At 39.3% G+C, this 18,541-nt stretch overlaps 1 protein-coding gene across 1 annotated transcript in view; it reads left to right on the top strand.

The window, feature by feature from the left end:
• Window positions 1-14,795, top strand: part of RXFP2 (relaxin family peptide receptor 2) — a 56,760-nt gene extending 41,965 nt beyond the window's left edge. The window contains exons 12-18 of the mRNA XM_057707564.1: window positions 1,397-1,468; window positions 1,576-1,647; window positions 3,835-3,906; window positions 6,200-6,429; window positions 6,994-7,404; window positions 10,258-10,476; window positions 13,555-14,795. Of these exons, the coding sequence (XP_057563547.1) occupies window positions 1,397-1,468; window positions 1,576-1,647; window positions 3,835-3,906; window positions 6,200-6,429; window positions 6,994-7,404; window positions 10,258-10,476; window positions 13,555-13,814 (1,336 nt within the window). The 3' untranslated portion in view covers window positions 13,815-14,795. The remainder of the gene's footprint in view (window positions 1-1,396; window positions 1,469-1,575; window positions 1,648-3,834; window positions 3,907-6,199; window positions 6,430-6,993; window positions 7,405-10,257; window positions 10,477-13,554) is intronic.
• The last annotated feature ends 3,746 nt before the right edge of the window (window positions 14,796-18,541 follow it).

Genomic DNA, 18,541 nt, shown 5'->3' with positions numbered 1-18,541 from the left:
ATAACCCAGAGCATATTTTGCCACTGTCCTGTTTAACATTCTCCTTCTTTGTTGCCTGCCATAAAGCAAAGTCCTTGACACAGTTCTCAAATGTTAACATTAAGAAGAATCACAAGGGATGCTGGCTTTAAATGTATGTTAGCCGGCTCCCTTCCAGAGATTCGGGAGTGATAGTTCTGGAGTGGCACCAGGATGTGCTCTTTTTATAAGCATCCTCCTTGATTCTGATACCCGAACTGTACTCTGGGAAATGCTGCCTTGGAATGTTTTCATGGCCTTCCCATTTTGTCTCCATGCTCTTTTCCAGGCCCACCTCCACTACATCTCCCCATCCTTTCTATCCTCCACCCACATTGGACCATTTGCTGACTCCTGGAGATGTTACTGACTTCTAAGCATCTGTTTCTCTGGTACTGCTTAATCCTCACCTGAAAATCTGTTCTTCTCTGACTCCACCTATAAAAATCAAGCTTTGCTCAAACACTTCCTAATCTCCCAGGCCAAGTTGAATGATTCCTTCCTCTGTTTTCATCTGTACTTCTGTATAGCACTTGTTTCATTCTTTGCTTGTTTTACAGTCATTGTTTCCTCTAATTGTAAGCTTCTTTAGAGAAAGAACTAAGTCATGGTTATCTGTAACCCCCCTGCCAAAGCCTCAAAAATAGATAAGACCTTTTTTTTTTTGACTCCTAGGCAATTTCACATCTATTTCACTTTTAACATCTTCTCTGGCTCAGAAGGATATTTTGAACCCTTAAAGATTACCTATTCATTCTTATCCTAACAGATCTCTTTTTCACATTCTGTAGAAACACTTCCCTACAATTCTTTCTGGATTGAACAGCCCTATTGTATTTAGATCTAAATTCTCAATTTCTTCTAGAAAATAGTACCATATAAAAATAGACTAAAAATATGTGAACTTATCCATTCAAGATCATCTGGGCAGATATTATGTGGTCAAAACTCTCTTAGTTGGAATTCAAAATAAGTAGAAGACAGAGGTCTTGACCTCAGAAAGCTTCTAATATAGTGGATAAACAAGATATCCCATACACGAACCAAATAGGAATCACAGAAGCAATGAATGATTGAAGGTACAAAGAGTACCTAAAACAGAGGGAATTAATCACAGTAGACATTGGGAATGTGTGGGAGAGGGGCTGAGCGGAAATTCCAGACAGGAACTGGGTGAGCAAAATGTCACACGCCTCAAATGATGGAAACACATCCATTTGGCTGCTTCACACGGCTTTGTTGCGTAACAAGCTATCAGCTTGGTTAAATTGGATTGCATCTTCTGTTACGTCACATGGGATGATGACAGTGGTGAGGAATAATAACTGTGTCATTTATTTTCAATGTAATTGCTTTGGGTTTTCACTGTTACCAACAGGGACCTGTCTAGCAATATGATAATGGAGCTACCACCCCACATTTTCAAAGACCTGAAGCTTCTACAAAAACTGTAAGTTCTTCTTCCCACTGTCATCGGATTTAAATGGCAACATCTTGAGTTTCCAAAATAATAACATCCTGATGCTTCTTTCCTCCTCCCTTCTAATGTTACAAAAGGAATCTGTCGTCCAATCCTCTTTTGTATCTCCACAAGAACCAGTTTGAAAGTCTTAAACAACTTCAGTCTCTGTAAGTGAAAAGTAACAGTATGTTGATTATAATTTTACTGGGCTTGCGTTACTTAGAACCACTTTTATTTTTAGATGGGTGTTTGACACACAAGAGGGCTTTTTATTTGAACATGCATCCTCAGACAGTTGTGAATATCATGATTACCATCAAGTACGCACTGAATGACCACAAAATCTCATTTTTTACCATTTACTGTGAGTAAAGACCATTTCTGTGTTTGAAGCTATATATAGGTCCTTCCTGAAAACAGGATTCATATGGAAAAATCTCATCTTACAGTTTTCACAAATAATTAAATTTGCGATAGTTTTGTGACTAAGCAGTTTTTAAAAAAAAAAAAATTATGTAAGTCTTCTCTACTTTTTCCCTTTCTTCTTTCCTACAACAGTCTACTTGATATCAATCCACAGAGCATGCTTTTTACTTTTCAACAGTAAAGAAAAAAATATCCCACAAATATGGACATTCAGACAATTAATGTTTAGTATTTTAAAATTTCAAACATACTAGATATCAAGTGGTGTCAAGAACTCTGCCAGTTGTTCTATGAACCTTATAAATTCATTTCCCATGAATAGCTAGTGTTGGTCAAAAGTTGTCTTGTTTAGTTTTGTTTTCCACAGAGCACATACTACCTTACTTGATCTCAGCCCAAAGCCTTTGTTCATTTAATTCCAAAGACCAATCCTTAATATCACTTTTTATTCTTGCTAACTAGTTTTCTATTGGAAATTAATACAAGATTTAGATTCTCTCTCAGTAGATACTGGTGAACATCAGTGAAGAAAAAGGCTTGGTTCCTGCACTCAAGAAGCTAGAATATTAAATATATATATATATATGTAAATAATCCGTTGTTCTTAAGTGTAAGAATAGACCTCAGGATGTGGACCAAATGATCTTCCCTTAACTCACCACATACTGAATTCTGAAAGGCAAAATATCAAGTTACACATCATGCCTTTCTGAAAAGTCAAAGTAGTAACTATTTACTCCATACTTCTCTTTCTTCATTTCTTTTCTTTCTTTATTGTCTCGTTTCCTTTTCTCTAAAGATTCATTTACACACTTGTTTTACAAACATTTATTGGTGACCAACTTAATCATAACACTCTCTTGGGCACTGGGTATACAGTAGCCTCTGCTCTTTTTAAAACTATAGGCTATTTGTCAAGTAATCACGTAACTCATGTAATGGTAAAACTGTGGTAAGTTCAGGAGAAGCTAGAGAGCAAATGAAAGAAGAGGAGGGGAAAAATCCTTTAAGGACCCAAGAGTTTCCTGCAGGAGGGGCCCTGTGATGATTCAGTGGTAAAATTGTTTCCTAAGTCCCATTTCTGACCACCAAAGTCCTCTGTAAAGGACTCAATATGCAAAGGAAAACTCAAAACCTTGTCAAGAAATCCTTATTCAGATTTGCCCAGAGGAAGCTGAGTGAGAATCAAACATCTTTCAAAAGAAGCCTTTAAAAAGCAAAAGGTTTCTGTCTTTTTAGATTATCCTCTTTCCATCTGTGTTTCCTGAGAACATAGCACACTCCCTTAATTCATTCCATCCTAAAGAGTCTTCAGAGAATCCATATTTGAAGAAACTTCTGGATAAATGAGGAGTGTTAGAGGTTATCGTTGGAGCCCTCTGAGGATGCTTTATGGGGTTGGAGGAATGAAAGGAATTACGCTTCCCACTGTTGTCTTAAAAAACGATTGTCCTGCATTTGAGCTCCTTTTATTGCTTCCATGGTTTTCTACCCTAAAGACACATAGGCCAGGAAGAAATGACAGTATTTAAATCCAGATTCTGACCAAACTCACTTTCAGTGATGTTCTCAGGTTGAAAATATCAGCTCCTGTCTGAAACCCTCTAACTCAAATTGCGTGGTTTATAAAATCAAACCACAGAGCCAATTTCACAATCACAAATCACAACTGCCATTTTTAAATCAAAGAAATGAATGAACATGTTTTATTAGAAGGTAGTCCTGCATATGAAAGTGACAAAACCAGCTCCAAGTTACAGGAGGCATAAATAGAAATGGCAATGTTCTAAGACAGTTTATTGTAAAATTTTCATCCTAATTTAAATTGATAACAAGATTTTGAAGCATGGTTTTTAAGATTGACAAAGAATGCAATGATTAAAAAGTTAAACCCTAAAAACATAAAACCTATCATGTGTATTTTCCAGAGACCTGGAAAGGATAGAGATTCCAAACATAAACACACGAATGTTTCAACCCATGAAGAATCTTTCTCACATGTATGTATGTATGAAAGAATGGAGAAGAAAGTATGGTGAAATGTTGCAGATGTTCTAGTTTAAAGTGTCTAATGTATCACTGCAATGTGTTTTTATGCAAGAAAAGTCTTTTTATTGAGAACTTTTTAATTTTGTCACCTTTGGTCCCTGTTCAAATAGAGTTCAATATTATGATGTGCCGACATGACTGACACTTCTCTCTGGAAACACGCTGTTTATCCAATTGAGGCCCAATAAGAGATCAGGGTACCAGAATGCCACATATTACACAAGATGAAGTCACTGGCTAATGGTACTCAGGAGACCTGGAAACATTAATTCACCTCACATGAGTGAGCAGTCGGCTACTCTAAGATTTGAGCCCTTAGGAAGAAAGGTGCTATATAAATGCCAGGTGTTGTTTCTGTTACTGAGTGCACTGCAAAATGGAGGTAATTAATCTTTATAGTAGTTTTTGATAAGTCACGTTAATATATTTGGCTAAAGTGCACTGTGTAAGTTGTGTTAATATATATGTTTATGACATGATCATTTCTTTATCAACTGTGTGATCTCTGTGTTCGTGATTTCAAAAATTAACCATTGTTATCCACAACAATAGGGAGGATTCGATGTAAGATATCAAGTTGGGTGCAGCAAGTGGCTGAAATGGTTGGTGTGAAGGGGCACTTTTGGGAGAATATTCTGTTTATGTCTGTGCAATAGGCATGATTACCCAAAGACGCGTGTCTGGTGTCTATCCACATGGTTTTCATAATTTCTCTTTCTGTGGCTCCAGTAGATACATATTTAATGAGGCTATCATTTCCTTGTTGTGGGCAGAATGTGAGGTCTTCTTAGAAAAGAGAAATTCAACCTTTGTAGAGCTTGATGGAGAGGCTGCTGCTTTAAATGTGAACCTCAGGTTGAGGTCAAGAAGGACCCAACAATGAACAGAAAATGTGTGAACTTAGTTACTCCCTGACTAAGTGACTTAATGATTCTTCTTTCATCTTCCTTGCCCGTCCTTTATTGAAACACCTCCACCTGCCAACCGGTGCTCTGGGCACAGTGGGAGGAGAGGTTGGACCACTGTATATGTTGCAAAATGATCAGCGCAGTGAGTCTAGTTAGCAGCCATCTCCACACATTGTTACAATTTTTGTGTGTGTGATGAGAACTTTTATGATCTACTCTCTTAGCTACTTTCAATTATACAAGACAGTATTATTAACTGTAATCACCATACTGTGCCATATCTTTTCAAATATTTTTAAATTGTTGTATTATGTTGAACATCAAAAGGTTTTAAAAAGTGCGAGAGGATATAGTATTCATACGGTGAGAACATTGGCTTTTTAAAATAACGCAGTTAATTGCTCTTTTAATTGCACCTGATGGAATATTTTTTACCAAAGCAATTTTATCTACCCATATAAATGTAAAAAAAACAAAAACAAAAACTTTCTTTAACTTGCTAGTTTAGCAATTGAATGGACAGGTGACCAAAAAAAAAAAAAAAAAAAGATTAGATGAAGAGAAAAGAACTAAAAGAGATGGTAAATGAATACAAAAATAGAATGAGTTTTATGGGAGAAAATCCTAAACACAGCACGTTTGGAGAATGGCGGTAAAACAAAATGACCTCCCCAATTCAAACCCTTCACAATTCCACACACAGATCATAAATGCATTGATCACAGACAAACCTGTATTTTCCTCTAGAAATGGTTGAAGTCCTTCCGGGCCCTGTTAAGGAATCTGTGTTTAAGGCAGCTGCTTCTCCTTCTCCTCCAATGAGAATGAATTTTCCTAGTCTCAGGGACCCTCCCTTCCTGCCTGTATCAGGGAAAAGAAGGCTAGTTTACGTGAATATACTTAAAACTAAGTACAAGACAGAAATGTTTTTAGCAAGCTACTCTGCGGGTCCTTTACATCCCAAACCCAAGGCCCTGAATGTTTGCTAAAGATCAATTAACCAACAATCTACTTTTTATAATACCCTAGAGAATCACCCAAAGTGACAAGAAAAGTAGAGTCCTGGAGATTTTCCATTCTCATGTCCTCCCCTGACTCACCTCAGACAAGTCACACATACCTATGTTCTTTAAGTTCTTCACCTGTAAAGGAAGGACGCTGCCTAGAGCAATGTCATATTTAATGAAGAACTCTATAATTACATAATCACTACTAAACAAAAATAACCAAGCCTAGTGAAGCTGCATACCTAACACAGCTGCAGCCCCGATAGGACTGCAACTATTGTTTCTGTGTCATTGCTGTAAAGTGACTCTTTTTTTCCCTTTGACTTTAGTTATTTCAAAAACTTTCGATACTGCTCCTATGCTCCCCATGTCCGAATATGTATGCCCTTGACTGACGGCATTTCTTCATTTGAGGACCTCTTGGCTAACAGTATCCTCAGAGTGTTTGTCTGGGTTATAGCTCTCATAACCTGCTTTGGAAATCTTTTTGTTATTGGCATGAGATCTTTCATTAAAGCTGAAAACATGACCCACGCTACCTCCATCAAAACCCTTTGTTGTAAGTATGTTTCCTACGTAAATGGATTAAGGATATCTTTGGTGAGCTGTGCTCTAGAGTATATTGACCTTCAGCAAATGGCATTTAGTATGAATTACATATGCTGGGCAATTTCTTCAAAGTGTGAAGGTACTGTTGGTCTCTTTGGCTGCTCTGTTCTAGATTGCATGTCTGCAGAGATTTATGTCTTGCAGGGGTAACAGGGAGCTGATGAGTCATGGGATGGATTATAGAGGACAGGTTGTGGGTTATAAAACTATGCTTCAATTACAACATCCATGCTCCTCAAGCCCAGAAAATTATTCCCCTTCTTAACTATGTAAGTAATATTTTTTACTGTTTAAAACTTAGACCCCCACGCTCCCGCAAATTATCTCCCCAACACCATTTTTTTCAAAATCATAAAACAAAGACCCAGTGTAAAACTTTAGACATAGTACACCTTTGGAAGTCCATTGGCTCCTAGGTACTATTGTAGGTTTTGCGTTAGTTCATTTAATACAGGATGGAGGAAGTGGACCTAATCAGAAAACTACCAACATACACTCTGTGATTCTTCAACAGGTGCGGACTGCCTAATGGGTGTTTATTTGTTCTTCATTGGCTATTTTGATCTAAAATACCGCGGGCAGTATCAGAAGTATGCGTTGCTGTGGATGGAGAGCTTACAGTGCCGCCTCCTGGGCTTCCTGGCCATGCTGTCCACTGAGGTCTCTGTCTTGTTGCTGACGTATTTGACTTTGGAGAAGTTCCTGGCCGTTGTCTTTCCCTTCAGTAACCTTCGTCCTGGAAAATGGCAGTCCTCGGTCATCCTCATTTGCATCTGGATTGTGGGATTTTTAATAGCTGTGATTCCATTTTGCAAGGAGGATTATTTTGGAAACTTTTATGGAAAAAATGGAGTATGTTTCCCACTTTATTATGACCAAGCAGAAGATCTTGGAAGCAAAGGGTATTCTCTTGGAATTTTCCTAGGTAAATTATATTTTTCATTTCCTGGATGAACATCATTTTCATAGAAATACCATAAATTTCAGTAAAGCCAAATTTGTCCGTTTCAGAAAGTAAACAAATATAGTCAAGACTGTCTCCTTTTTAAAAGAAAAGTTCTTGCTGCATACTTATAGGCGTTTTTATTAAATTTTCTATTATAGAGACAGTGTGGAAAACAAAAATACACTGTCAGGATCTCGGGATAATCTTTTTATTATCTGTAAGACCCTTTGATTTCATGTTCATACCCAGTGACAGTGAGCTGGAGAAATTCTAGTTCACTGCCTTGTCCTGTGACGCTACCAAGTTATTTGAACTCACTTTTTTACAGTCTAGATATGAGCTAAATAAATAATAATCATAAAATTCTTGAAACTCACTAGCAGGAGATGATCTGAATGGAAGTACCAGGAAGGTTTATTGCCTTTGGTAAGTGCAGCTCTAAAGTCAGCAACAGAAGGGTGCTTAATAAAACTCTTTGCTTTTTAGTTTTCTTAGTTCTCCCTAATTTTTTTGGAAAGAAAACCCTAACTTCTCTATTACAAACAAATGAGGAGTTTAGCCCTTTAAGGTTAGAAAACGTTTTAAACTATATAATAGGTACCTCTCTTGCTTAAAACTAAGACCGTTTCCATGTCCTCTCTTTAACTAGGGCAGTATCGTCATTTCAATTCCCCCTTCTCATCTTGTTCCCTCAACTAAGGAGTCAATATGCTCTATCATCCTTTCTTTTTCATCAAATGTTTTTCCCCCAAAATACATCTCTGTCTTCTCTTTCTTCCAGTCTCTACCAATGCTGTCAATTTTGCTTAAAGCCTTACGACCTCCACCCTGAACTGTTACATTGGTCCTTCCTGCTCTTTTAGCTCTGGGTCTTCTCTCTCCTTCTTATCTGTTCACTACCTGAGTACCCAAAGGACCGAGTATCCTCTGCTCAGAGACCTTTAGGAACTCCCTACTACCAAGGTCAAGTTTAAATTAGCCACTTTGAGCTCTTCCTCACCTATTCCTTCTCTTCTTCCTCTGAAAAAGGAGACATTTTATTTGCACCATTTTAATAATACTCCTCACATACAACCCTGTTTGATACCATTTTTTTCATGGCTATGTCACTCCTACCATATTGCAAGTCATTCCTGGTGTAGGTGCACTTTGTGGAAACACTCCCTCCCTCACACACACACATGCACACACACTGCATTACATTCATTGGTTCAAAAAGGATGTATTAAGCACTACTAGAGGCCAGGCAGTATTTTGGGTACTGGAGATAAAGCAGATTGGTCCCCACAGACCTGCAGCCAGAAAGGAGGATGAAGACAAGTGAACACATCCTTGCGTTACAGGCTGACAGGTGCCATGAAGGAGTATAGGGTATTCCAGGAGCCCCAGATCTGAGGACCAGGAAAGGCATCCCAGTAGAAATGAATCCAAGCCGAGGGCCAAAGGATGAGGATGCATTATCCAAGTGAAGACAGAGGTCGTGTCCCAGGAGTTAGAGACCCACAGCCAGGGAACAGGTCCAGATAAAGGGCAAAAGAACTTTGGTGTGGCTGGATCTTGCAGTAAAGGTGTAGGAGGTTGGTAAAAGGGTTTAGTGCACACACACACACAGCTTATTTGTGAGAGATAGAGTCCTAGAGCCCCCTTTTTACTTAAAAAATATAAGAATATATAGTTTTTAAGTAATTTTTTAATTTTAGAATATTGAGAAAAGTTGCAAGGACAGTACAGTTTCCATATACCCCTCACTCAGGTTCCTCTACTGTTACTCTCACATTTCTATGGTGCTTTCAGAACATACACTTCTGAACCTTTCTGTAAGTCTGTTTTCAGAATTTGTACCAGAGGAACATCTTTAACAGTCATTTTATTTTATTCTTAACTAAATTTTCTGACAATAGGCCTAAGATAAACCAACTTTATGAAATTCTATTATATGGCTTTATAATGAGATTCCATGGAATATGAAATGTTTTGGATAAAAACATGGAACACCTTGAACTTATAGTATTTGCCTCTAGACTTCACCAGTCTCACATTTTTTAAACAACTTTGAAATTATATGGAAGTTTTATGTTCTCCATAAGGAATAAGATGATTCCTTTTAGGATTTTTATGATAGCAATAATATAACAAAGCGACAAAGAAGTCAGCATTATAGGATAATGATAAGTGAGAATCTTCTGAACATATTTGACCCTAAAAGAGTAATTCATATAGTTGAATTTTTAATTTTTCTTATTCCTCTTTCTTCTAAAACAAGTCTAAAGGGTTCTGAATTTTAGTTTAGATTACTGTGGGTAATCTGGAGAAAAATTAAAATGTGTTTTAGTCCTATGTATTATTTTTATTTAAGACCAGAAAACATAAGAAATAATATTTCTGAGGCTATTATCTTCTTGATATTCCAAGGTTATCTTATCCCCACTTATAAGATAAAGGAATAGGAGCATATTGATTTCTTGAGATGTACATGTGATTACAGTAATCCCTTAAGGTTTGAATTTGCAGAGAGCTAAAAATGAAATAGCTTTTTTTCCTGCTTTAAAAAAAAGCTAAAATTTATCTAGATCTGAATTTCAAAGTCTATAATTCTTCGTAAAGTGTTCATGTGTTTGAAATACCTTTTTGATCTGGCAAACCCAATTCTTTTAGGTTATTACAATTTATAGCCTTGGATTCAGCATTTTAGCTGATTACCACTGGGCTTATACAAAGACTGCTTCCTGGAAGTACAGGGGAAGAGGCACCATACTGAACATCTAAGTAGCGCAATATTTCTACTGTCAATTTATACACCTGAGATGTTAAGAGGTGTGCTTTTCCCAACAGGTGTGAACTTGCTGGCTTTTCTCACCATTGTGTTTTCCTATACTATAATGTTCTGTTCCATTCAAAAAACTGCCTTGCAGACTTCAGAAGTGAGGAGTAGCAGTGGAAGAGAGGTGGCTGTTGCGAACCGTTTCTTTTTTATAGTGTTCTCTGATGCCATCTGCTGGATTCCTGTGTTTGTAATTAAAATTCTTTCCCTCTTCCGGGTGGAAATACCAGGTCAGTCCCTTCTGTTATTCCCAGGTATGCTGTGCTTTCTTACGCCCTATGTTTGATGAGGCCAGAATACAGTGCCTTACGTGTAGTAAATTCCCTATGAATTCCTACAACTTCAGTGCAAAGAGTTATGATTTCCTCAGTGTTTTATCATCAGTATTCTGAGATAGGAACTGAGTAATGGTACAACCCAGACAAGAATAATGAAAGCACAGGAGATGGAGGAAAAACTAAGTCTTAGTGTCTTGCTTCCACCTGAGCTAGGTAGCGGTGCTTCACCAAGAGTACATAAAACAAAACAAAACAAAACATAATGCCCAGATTCCACCCTGAGCCTCTGAACTTAGTCTATAGGGGCCAAGGCCTATACCTGGGTGTTTTGGAAAAGTCCCCCTGTGACTCTGAGGTGCATGCCCCTGGTTAAGAACCACCCGTCTATTTCACGGCCCTAGCCACGTGGTTGTCACACTGCGCCCTGTGGAGGGCTAGAAGTTCCATGCAAGTGCCTCATCTAAAAGGCCACACCCCTACTTCAACCAGGAGAAAATCACCTTTCACTAGTTAGGATTTTGTCTGTAGCCCGTTCTGAGACCTAGAAATTATAGCCATCCTAGGAGCCACCCAGGGCTTTTGCCCAACCCTCAGAGAAACAGACTTTGGGATGATCTTCAACGCACTGTTTCAGCCTATTGCAAATCTATCTGGAGTGTTCCTCTAGGGAAAGAATTATCTTCTTCACCTTAGTACCCCAGTATCAAGCATGGAGTTGACACATGAAGCCCTTATAAAAGCATGATGAAGGTACAAGTAACAAACACCTGCAGCTATTTATGTCCCTCTGCCTTGTCAAATGCCTCACTGCAAAATGATGCATGACACCTGCAGCATCCCCTTAACCTGTCAGCTGAGTCTCTCAACAAGGTTTTCTGACAGCAGGGGTAGTAATCATTATTCTTGGAGCGATTCAAAGACATTTCAGATCATGGTAAGGAACTAGAACAGGAAAAAAATATCATGAAAACATTATGGGGCCACACATTGGTCTTGCTCTACATTTTATAGGTCAGTACTTTCAGGCTTGTCTTGACTACCTCACTGGACCTAGGAGAGAAGTCTTTACCACACTTGACCAAGCCCCTCCTTGGCTGCCCAAGTTCCCATGGTGTCGTAGAATTTGCTACATTCATGGACCTAAGCCCACCCTGTCCCCACCCTCCAAGAACTGCAGGGTCTGCTCCATCATGGTCGGTCACTGACAGTCCATAGGGTCAGCCCCAAAGATAAGCCGGCTTTAGCCGTCCCATCTCAGGACTCACCTGCTAACCTTACATCACTGAGTCACCCTGAGGCTTATGGGAAGTCTCATTCCTGATCACAACCTCCTTTAGGGACACAGCAGACAAAAAACAACTGACTTTATTTTTCTGCCATCACACACTGTTCATATCTAATTTTTTAAGAATTAAGGACAAGTAATATAGTAATATGAAACTTCATTTAATAAATCTAAGATATGCTAAATACAAATGTTTTTCTTTCATATTCTTTCCAGTTAAAAAGAAATAAGGAAAAGAAAGAGAAGACGGGATGAAAAGAGGAAAGGCAAACATAGAAAAAGGAGAAGGGAGAGATCAAAGGGAAGGAGGAAAGAGCAGAGAAGTAGTCAGAGAAGAAATGGAAAAGTAAACCAGAAGAAGAACAGAAAGGGTGTAGGAGACAGAGCAGGGCTAAGAGAAGAACAAGTAACAGTGTCTGAAGGAGAAGAAAATTAGGGGATGGGGCAGGAGGGGGTACTTACAAAGGAGACAGAGAGAGGAAGGATGCTGGCCTTACTGTCTAGCTCCTCACCTGAGCTGGCAGTTCTCTGACTTTTGAAGATGGGGGGTGGGGCTGGAAAACCACAGGTATTAGTGCTGAAAAGGGACGTCCACAGAGCCGGCCCAGCTCCCTGACTTCAGTCATGTAAGTTATCATCAGCCCCTTTCACAGATAAGGCAGTTGAGATCTGGGGAGCTTAGGTGGTTTTCCCACAGTCACATAGCTAAGAAGTGTGTAACCTTAGGAGCAGGCTCTGTTTAAGAAGGAAAACACATTTTATCCTAACCAACCAAATGATGTACAGTCGGCCCTCTGTACCCCTGCACTCCAAGTCCATGGATTCAACCAACCGCAGACCGAAAATACTGGGGAAAAAATTTCCAGAAAGTTTCAGAAAGCAAAACTTGAATTACCCTTGTGCTGGCAAATATTTACATAGCACTTACATTGTATTTACAACTCTTTATACGGCATGTACATCATACTAGGTAGGACAAGTAATCTAGAGGTGATGCAAAGTATCCAGGAGAATGTGCATAGGTCATATGCAAATACTATGTCATTTTATATGAGGGACTTGAGCATCTGTGGACTTTGGTATCTGTGGAGGTCCTGGAACCAACCCCACCCTGGATACCGAGGGACAACTGAATTCAAAAAGGACACTGTCATCCAAAACTTCTCCTCACTTTTTGTGGCATATTTGCCTTAATATTCTATTAGCCTTTGTAAGGCTTCACACATAAGGAATTCATTGAGTTTGCAGATATATTCTCTTTTGCTCTTCAAATCTTCTGACTCCACTGTGAATGTAAGAGCAGGAATATGAAGGCAGGGCAGGAAGACCTTCAAGGACTGAAATTCAGATCAAGGTCAGAGCTGACTCTGGACCAGAGGTTCCTGGACACTGTCCTCTTGATTACGAATTACTTCCTCATCTTCTTATTTTTCTGTAAGGAAAAGCAATAAAAACAAGAAGAATGCATTATATATCAGTTTATAGTTTATGAAGTGTTTTCACATATTTCCTCCCATTTTGTTCCACAACAACCTACGAAGTAGTTACTGAAACTGAGAAACGTTAACGGTAGGACCCTGAGTTCGTAGCTCCTATGCTCTTCCAACAAAGGGGTTTTCCATAAGGTGAGAGAAAACTTAGATGAACCAGGTAGCCCTCTCAAAAACATCACTGACTATAAAATGCTATGTGTCTTGTATCTGTGAAAACCTCAATTGTCTTTCACACTTCGTTTCCTTCTCCAGGAACAATCACTTCCTGGGTCGTCATTTTTTTCCTCCCGCTAAACAGTGCCTTGAACCCAATCCTCTACACTCTCACAACCAACTTTTTCAAGGACAAGTTGAAACAGCTGCTGCACAAACATCGGAGGAAATCGATTTTCAAAACTAAAAAAAAAAGTTTGTCTATATCCATCGTGTGGGCAGATGACTCCTCTTCACTGAAACTTGGGGTTTTGAACAAAATAAACCTCGAGGAGAACATAGTGAAACCAATTTCCTAGTCATGGGTTTGGAGCACTGGACGTTCAATGGACTACCTGAAAAAGCACAGCATTTGGAAAATGACATCTGCAATGCTTTGCATCCTTTCCAACGGCGAACCTTTGTGCATGGAGAGCACAGCAGGACGACGTCAGGCTCTGCATCTCCATGGCAGCTGTACAGTTTGTCAAGTGGGCTGAGAGCTGTACCTGAGGGTTCTCCTCACCCTGACATGCCTGAAAGTGCACAGGTGAATCGATAGTACGCTGGTAAGCAGTTGATCCCTAGCTCGTCAACACGGCCACCCTGTCAGCGGATGCCCACACGCTGGCGCGGCGTGGTCTGCTTTTAAATTGAATCGCGCTGTGCATACAATAAAAGCAGTCACGACATCTAACCCTAGCTCGGCCATGATAGCATAAGCCTGACATCTCTTTGCTTGCTTTTTCAACGTCAAGTGAAATCATCAGCATCCTGCTGAAATGATAGCAAAGGATTTCTGAGATGTCCACCCACCTCAAGCTCTGCCCTGTGGCGGCCCGGGGAGTAGCGGCTTTGAAAGCTGAACTTCGTGCGAGGTTCGAAGTGTAACATAGGATCGGAGAGGCGCGCTGACCACTCGCCTAGTACCATTCACTTTTTTGGCTTGTATTTAATGTCAGAAGAGCTGAACTCCCAAAATATTTTCCTTAAGGTTGCCCATGCCACAAAGGAAATTTGGGCACTCCAGCTGCCAAAAGCTACATTTTAATATGTTTGGAAGTATAATTTCTGTAGAGCCGTATCCCTAGTGCTGGCAAGTTCTGCCAGCATAGAACACACAGATAAGAAGTGTTAAGGGGGGACTTAAGAATACTGGATGCAAATAAATTCCCAATGTTTTTAACCAAAAGGTCAGTAAGTTTGGATTTGTTTTTCGAAAATGAAAAGTACTTGTGAGGGCCTGGACATGTTTTTATACTGAAAGTTTATATGTGAAAAAAAGAATCAGGTAAAAAAAAATTACATTTTGCATTTGTCTATATATCAAGTTCAACAAAGACCCCTGATGGGGCTTATTGACTGTTACTCATGTTTCTCCTGGTAGAGAATATAACTAGGAAACACAGCGGCTCAGTTAACAAGACACCTCTTACATTTTTCTTTCTCTACCCCCCACCCCGCCCTTTTCCAAAGCATGAAGCAGTAAAGCAATTTCTTTACTTCATTCCGAGTTCCTTTAATGAGATGAAATGTAAGCAGCTGAGAACCCTAGATCATCTCCTACGGCATATTAGGTGAGATGCACTTTTATCCAGTAACATCTGGAAAGAAAGAATCCCAGAGTTTATGCATCACGGCTGTGCCGGTAATTTACCTGCCATCATCTAATACTGACTAAAACCATCACGTGGGTTCCTTTATTTGGTCCAGTGAGACACTTCTTACATCAGTGAAATCTTTCCACTCTGATTTTAGAAATAATGTCCCTACCCATTGACAAGGCTGCACTTTTCCCTTATAGTTTCAAAATCTCCTCTGTCTTGTCTCCTTACGATTAGTTGCTTCCCAATTTGTCTGTTTTATTAAATGTCCTTTGCCAGTCCTTGAGCTGCACATGATTTATTTCCTCATATATTTCCCAACATCAGAAGCATAAATAAAGAGTAGACCCTGAGCCTACAGTATTTCAATCTTAGCACAAATGTGTGGTCTCCCAGTTTCCCATTCTTGAGAGGCCTCAGGCTTGGGCTGGGAAGCAAGGATCTGGGAACTGTGTTTGTGAAAGTCTGCACTCTTACAGTTAAGTTTTGGACCTGAGGAGAAGCACAAGGTCAGATGCATCAGAGAAACAGGCAGCATATTTCACAGAAAAAATGGAAGCTGCATATTGGTCCACAGCATGCCAACTAAGAGTATAAAATTGAATTCTGATCACTTAGTGACTTACAGTCTTATTCTGTACTGCTATATAAATAGAAAAACCATCAGAAACATGTTTGATTTTAGCAAATGATAGTCTTTTATCTGGACTGAGTGAAGTCTTTTGTGTTGGGTCAGACGTGTTTTTCTAAACCCAGTATTTCTATGTGGTTATGAAAATACCACCTCTGTCCTTGAGCCATTTCCTATGACAATATAAACATCAATTAAGCATCACTCCAGAATTTAAGAGGCCATAGACTGTGCCATCTCTGAGTAGGAGAGGGTGAGGGCAAATTACCTAATCCACATCCTACTATGCCTTTGTGTATAACATGTCTTGAAAAGAAAAAGATATTCTAAGAAATCAATATGGACCCTCAGACAACAGCACAAAGAGAGGCTGTGTGGTTTATCTGTACTAGACATAGCCAAGCTTTTTTTACATCACTTTGCTTTATTCTTAAGTTTTATATCTAATTAAACTATTTATGCCCTTCACAGTTGCTGAAATAGCTTCTTGATGGCCAGGTGCTTTGCGTGAAGTTAGGTATATCTGAGCTTTTGTATAAGTAGCAATATCACCTTCCCCCAGCCCCATCTTGCACCCCAATTCTGCAGCTTCATCTACCTGGTCTCTACAGCATCAAGGAGCCACAAAAGCAGACCCATCTCCCCAGTGTCAGTTGCCAGGCCAAGTTAGCATTTGGTAATTTGCTACATATGCCACACTTTCAAGATTTAATCTCACCCCAGGTGATTCTTCACTCTGCTTTACCATCCTCAAGTTCATAAGCAATGCAGAGATCCAGAGGATGCACATATTAGAGAAGGAGAAATAATAATGATTTCATGTCAATCATATTCACCCTATCATTTGATAAATACTCCAAGGGAGTCTGAAGGAAATGTATCTTCCAAAATCAGCAAGGAATACATGTAAAACGTATTTCTTTTTAGTTTTTGCAGTGTAACATAAGTGGGCATATGGTTCTATTTAATAAATAGCCTTAGGCAACCTTACTCAAGAAACAAAACATTGAAGATAAGTATTTGTGTTTTCTTATTTCCTTATCCTGGGGGATAAGAGAGAGTGATTACAAAGATGTCTCCTTATACGTATCTATTTATGTAGTTATTTGTTTACGTATGTTTCTGTTTACATATCAGTTGTCTGACATCTTGTTTATGAAAAACAGAAGATGCATATTTAATAATGATAATGTTAATCTCTGAACCAGGAAAATGAAATGAAATTAGATGACTCTCTTTTCAAATGGCTTTTCTGTAGGAGATCTCAAAGTCCTTGAGAAATACTTCCCACAGCCCTGTAAGCGAACTGAAACCTATCACTCGAGGTATTTCATTACAGTAGTCTTCAGGATATTTCTCCACATGACACTCATGGAAGGAAAAAATTACAAATGAAGAAATAGAGAACAAAAAGGCCGAGTGACAAAACTGCAGCTCCAGAGTGGGGATCTTCTGCTCTCTGCACAGCCTGGTCCCAGTCCCTGGTGACACCTCCTACCCCTAGGACCTAAGCAAACTTGTAATGAGTTGTAAGCTCATAACCACTTTATATACCAGAAGAAATTATTTCTGGACTGTCTGGAACTAGTAAAACGTTCACTTGCTTCGTGACTCTCTGAATTTATGGTGCAAGGGTGTTTGATTCAGTATAGCTTTTGTAATGAAAGCCGTATAGTTTCTTGCTAAAGATAACACACATTTAATACAAGGAAATACAGTGTCAAATGTGAGGGGGCGGGTGCCGTAGTTCCAGGTCAGCTATCAACTACTTACAAGACCTCAGACAAATATCTTTAAACCTCTATCATTCTCTGCAACTGACTTTCCTTAAGATTATATCACATAAACTGATGTCTTGTCCCATTTCTGGGAAGATCTATTGTGTGGATCAAAACACTTGCTGAAGGTGGATATGGATTAAAAATCCAAAAGTTTACATAAAGTTCGAAGATCATTCAATTCTCAATTGCCCTTTTCTCAGGAAGAATCAATGCACAGACCACCAGTGTTCAGAAAGCCACTCCTTTCAGTGGATTTCCTTCCAGGAGGCTTCTAGTCTGGAAAAAATTCTGAAGCAAAGCCTCAGATGTGGAAGCTTTTCTAAGACACAGGTGCTTACAACAATACAGCAGTAAGTACAACTTAAAAATTAGGTGGCCTATTGCTAGCAGGATCCAGGAATGCAGAGATGAGAGTAATTAACAGGCGAACATAGTAACTAAAATGCATAGACTGGTCTCTTCACACAAGTGTATAAATAGGTCTACCATCACCTGCATCATCCTCTTAAACAGACATAGATGCACAGGGATGTCCAGCACTTACGACTGGGTATACTCCTGGGAAGAGCGTTGTTAGGATAAAGAGACAAGGACATATCTGATTTCCCCGTGGAACCAACCTAGAACATGTGGTTCTTGACCCAGGATTGATCTTAACCTCCAACTTTGCACTATCAGCTGTAAACTCCCTCCCCTTGTCACCAGCCTCTCCCTCCCTCTGCTGGCTTTTTCCACTCAGCTCACAATGCCATCATTCTCACCACGATAAAGACCATCCCACTGTCCCGCACCCTCCTGTAGCATCTGTCTTATTCCTGCCTTCTCTTTACAGCCAAACATTTTGCAAGAAAGGTATGTTCTTGGTCATCAGCATCTCCTGTGACTTCTCAACAGCTAACCTCCACCCTCACCACTCCACTGAGCTGCCCTCGTGAAGATTGCATTACTAGGTTGTACACATGAAACGAATATAAAGTTATATCAATTCTACTTCACTGAAAATAAATAGATACATTACTTTATTTATTTTC

The sequence above is a fragment of the Hippopotamus amphibius genome, chromosome 14 (genome assembly GCF_030028045.1).
Source record: "Hippopotamus amphibius kiboko isolate mHipAmp2 chromosome 14, mHipAmp2.hap2, whole genome shotgun sequence".
In the NCBI taxonomy this organism is placed as follows: domain Eukaryota; kingdom Metazoa; phylum Chordata; class Mammalia; order Artiodactyla; family Hippopotamidae; genus Hippopotamus; species Hippopotamus amphibius.
Note: the sequence above shows the minus strand (reverse complement) of the source record. Positions and strands in the feature narration are given on the sequence as shown.